Below are 3,539 nucleotides of genomic sequence, written 5' to 3'. Positions count from 1 at the left end.
CAGGCCCAGGCCCAGGCCCGGGCTCGGGGAGGGGAACAGGGGCCCTCGGAAGAGAAGAGAAGGGACGTGACAGAAGCCGAGCCGTAGGAGGCGGGCGCTCCGCATGGCGGTCGCCATTAGCCTTTCTGTGGAGGGAGACGAGTATCGAGCGACGAGACGGACCGGAATGGCACGGGGGCATACGGCAGCAAGGCGAGGAAGAAGAGGTAGAAATTTATTTGGGCTTAAAGGGCTTCGGTGGTCATCTGCGTCCGCTCATGGGCCGGCATCAGAGGTAGCCCGGACCTCGTAGTTGATTTCTCGAAACAGAAGCATTTGCAGGCTTTCTCAAATGACCACGGCCACATGCTAATCATTTTAAAGCCGGAGCACGGGCGGTGAATATGCGCATACAAACTGGGCCGACCCATTTATTTTTATATTCGATCGCTGGCATGCGACGCTCGCGAGCGAACGATCGCTTCGCTGGTTCGAATCCTTTTTTCTCTTCTGATTTATTGTTTCTTCACCGGTTTTCTGAGTTTCTTTTGTTTTTTCACCAGTTTTCTGAGTTTTTTTTTGTTTTTTCACCGGTTTTATTTGTTTTATTCCTGGTTTTCAGGGATTATCTATTTTATTTCTTTCTTCATTTGTTATCTTCGTTACTTTCACAATATTCATCGGTTTTTTGTTTTCTTTGTTTCTTTGTTTCTTTCTTGTTATTTTTTGTTTCTTTATTGGTTTCAGTACTTCCCATTCTTTTTCCACTTGTTTCCTTGGTTTTATTTTTCATTTTTCATTTTTATTTTGTTTCCTTTTCGGTTTTAATTGTTTTTCCTCTTTTTTCTTTTGGCTTTCATTCTACATTTTTCGTATATATCAAAAACATTTTTCTAAAACACACTCAACATTTTTTAAATAGAAGTTCAACATTTTTTGAGTACATGGTCAAAACAATCTATACACATTTTAAATATTGTTCAAACGCTCGGTTAACATTTTTAACTACAAGGTCATCACATTTTCTATAAACATTTTAAACATTTTAAAATGCTTTATTATCATTTTTCAACTACAATAATTTTTTTTAATACATGATCAACATATTTATATACATATTTAACATTTTTTAAACGCATGATTAATTTTTTTATATTAAATATTATTATTTTTAATACATGATCAACATTTTTTCTATATACATTCACATTTTTTAAATGCTTGATTAAAATTTTAAAATACAAGTTTAACATTTTCTAAATACAATACTAGATTTTTTTTAGTACATGGTCAACATTTTTCTATACACATTTAACTTTTTAAAATGCTTAATTAACATGTTTTAAATACATGTTAAAAAATTTATGAATACATGATCCACATTTTTTCTACACGCATTTAACATATTTCAAATGCTTGATTAACATTTTTCAAATGCTTGTTGAACATTTTTTTCAAATGATTGATTAACATTTTTTCTATACACATTTAACATTTTTCAAATCCTTGATTAACAATTTTCAAACACTTTCCAAATATTTTTTTCAAACGCTTGATTAACACTTTTTAAATACTCAATCAATTTCTTTTTCACACAAAATGTATATTTTTATATACATTTTTCGTATACACGAGAAACATGTAGCGACCCGACCTCAAACGGTCAAGTCTCTGTGCTTCAGTGTCATCCCTGGATCGGTAATACTGACACACACAGTATTCGAGGATTTATAGCAGAGTAACAATCACACACGTATTACATCGAATGTCTTCAAAGAGAACTTATTACAAAAATATGGCTTAAGGCCATCTAATGCGCTAACAGCGGAAGGCTTGGAAGATAAAATGAGTCCATCAATTCCAACGGCATAGCTGAGCTGCACGGCAACGATCTAACGAACCTTACTCCTCGTCTGAGTCTGCAACATAATACGTTGCAGCCCGAAAACGGGTCAGCACATGGAATATGCTGGCAACACAACACAGTAGAGCATGAACAAAATAATGCTATTACTATATGCATATTTGGCTGGTGGAAAGCTCTATGGTTATAGTTTTGTGAAAAGACAATTTTTCCCTACAACAAAGGAATAGATTTTAATTTAACTATCATGGTAGTTGAGCAATATTGAGAAGGTACCCCCAACTCAATCCCAAATTAAAGTAGTTAACAACCCAACAATATTAGTTAAGAGTGATGAGATACATGTGATAACCCAAGTACTAGATACTCAAGATTATCCATAACCGGGGACACGGCTAACCATGATTAGATTGTACACTCTGCAGAGGTTTGCGCACTTTTCCCCACAAGACTCGATCGTCTCCGTTGGATTTCTCGCACTACAAGGTGTTTGAGAAACGGATGACCGAGACACAGTCTTTCAGAAACATTAACTCTTTACTCCGGGTAGACCATACCAAACCTACAAAACCCACTACCTGCTGATCCACCTCTTCTAGAGCTTCACGTAACTTACTCAACTATGCTAGAGCCCATAATAGCTTGTGGCTGCACACGGAAGTTTCTAGCATGAATCATCTCAGTTCTCTTTGAGCTTGGGTGGCGGTCCATAGAAAGATCACACGGGTACCCCGGGATTTCCGAAAAAATACAGACAACACTGGGTTCCCCAGGTGCCTCAATCCACCTAGATGTTTTTTAAGTTGCCACCTTAAGTTGAACCATTAATTAACAATCTCACATCTGTCATGGATTTCACTCAAACCAAACCACGTCTACGAGCATAGCATAGCATAGTAATATAAGCAACGCGTAGAAGTAACTCCCAAGGTTTGATAGTAACAGCGCAATAGGTTCTACCTCAATAACTACTTCCCAACCCACAAGTTAATGACATCCTAATCATGCAATGTTTGAGGATTTGAACTAATGCATAAAAACTAGGTATGGGAAGAGTATGATCAATGTGTTTCTTGCCTTGCTGACGATCCGCGAATCCTAGGGACTCGTAGTAACACGCTTCGCACTCCGGGTGTTCTATCGCAAACAAACAATAACATACATAAGCAGCAAACAAATATGCACAAGCAAAACTCAAATAAGAGAGGTTGACCAGAAAGTTCAACTTAAGAACTCCGGTTAGCAAAAAGAATCAAATCAAACGGAGCAACGAAACTCAAACGACGAAAGAAACAAGGTCCGTTTACTAATCTGGACCTAGGTCAAATTTTATAGTAGCAAAAACTTGTGCAAGTTGGTTAAACATAAAGAGGGTCTCGAGACGAAAATTCAGGCGCTTGAATCGCCTGATTCCGACTAACGAGCGAAAAGATAAACAGAAACTAAGATCGGATCAGAAATCGCGATCGAGAATAAACACGGATTAATCTGATAAAAGAAACTGACGAATAGACTAACGAATGAGCGTTTGTTAACTGTAACTAACGGGTGAAAATCGTTCGTTAAAACGAATGTACGGACGAACGTCCGCTAATTAGAAGAACCGAGAAAAACCGGCGAACCGATAAAAAAACAACGAACTAGGGTTTCTAAAAAAACCGAACGGTTCCTTCAAAAAAACCGACGGCTCAGATCC

At 37.6% G+C, this 3,539-nt stretch overlaps 1 protein-coding gene across 2 annotated transcripts in view; it reads right to left on the bottom strand.

Annotated features, from left to right (window-relative positions):
- LOC119285122 (peptidyl-tRNA hydrolase ICT1, mitochondrial-like) overlaps nt 1-186 on the bottom strand; it is a 4,448-nt gene extending 4,262 nt beyond the window's left edge. For both annotated transcript variants that reach the window (XM_037564340.1, XM_037564339.1), the window contains exon 1: nt 1-186. This exon is cut by the window's left edge and continues 76 nt beyond it. In XM_037564340.1, the coding sequence (XP_037420237.1) occupies nt 1-117 (117 nt within the window). In that variant the 5' untranslated portion in view covers nt 118-186.
- Nucleotides 187-3,539: the final 3,353 nt, after the last annotated feature.

This window comes from Triticum dicoccoides, chromosome 4A (genome assembly GCF_002162155.2).
Source record: "Triticum dicoccoides isolate Atlit2015 ecotype Zavitan chromosome 4A, WEW_v2.0, whole genome shotgun sequence".
Taxonomy (NCBI): domain Eukaryota; kingdom Viridiplantae; phylum Streptophyta; class Magnoliopsida; order Poales; family Poaceae; genus Triticum; species Triticum dicoccoides.
This window is presented reverse-complemented; position numbering and strand designations above follow the sequence as displayed.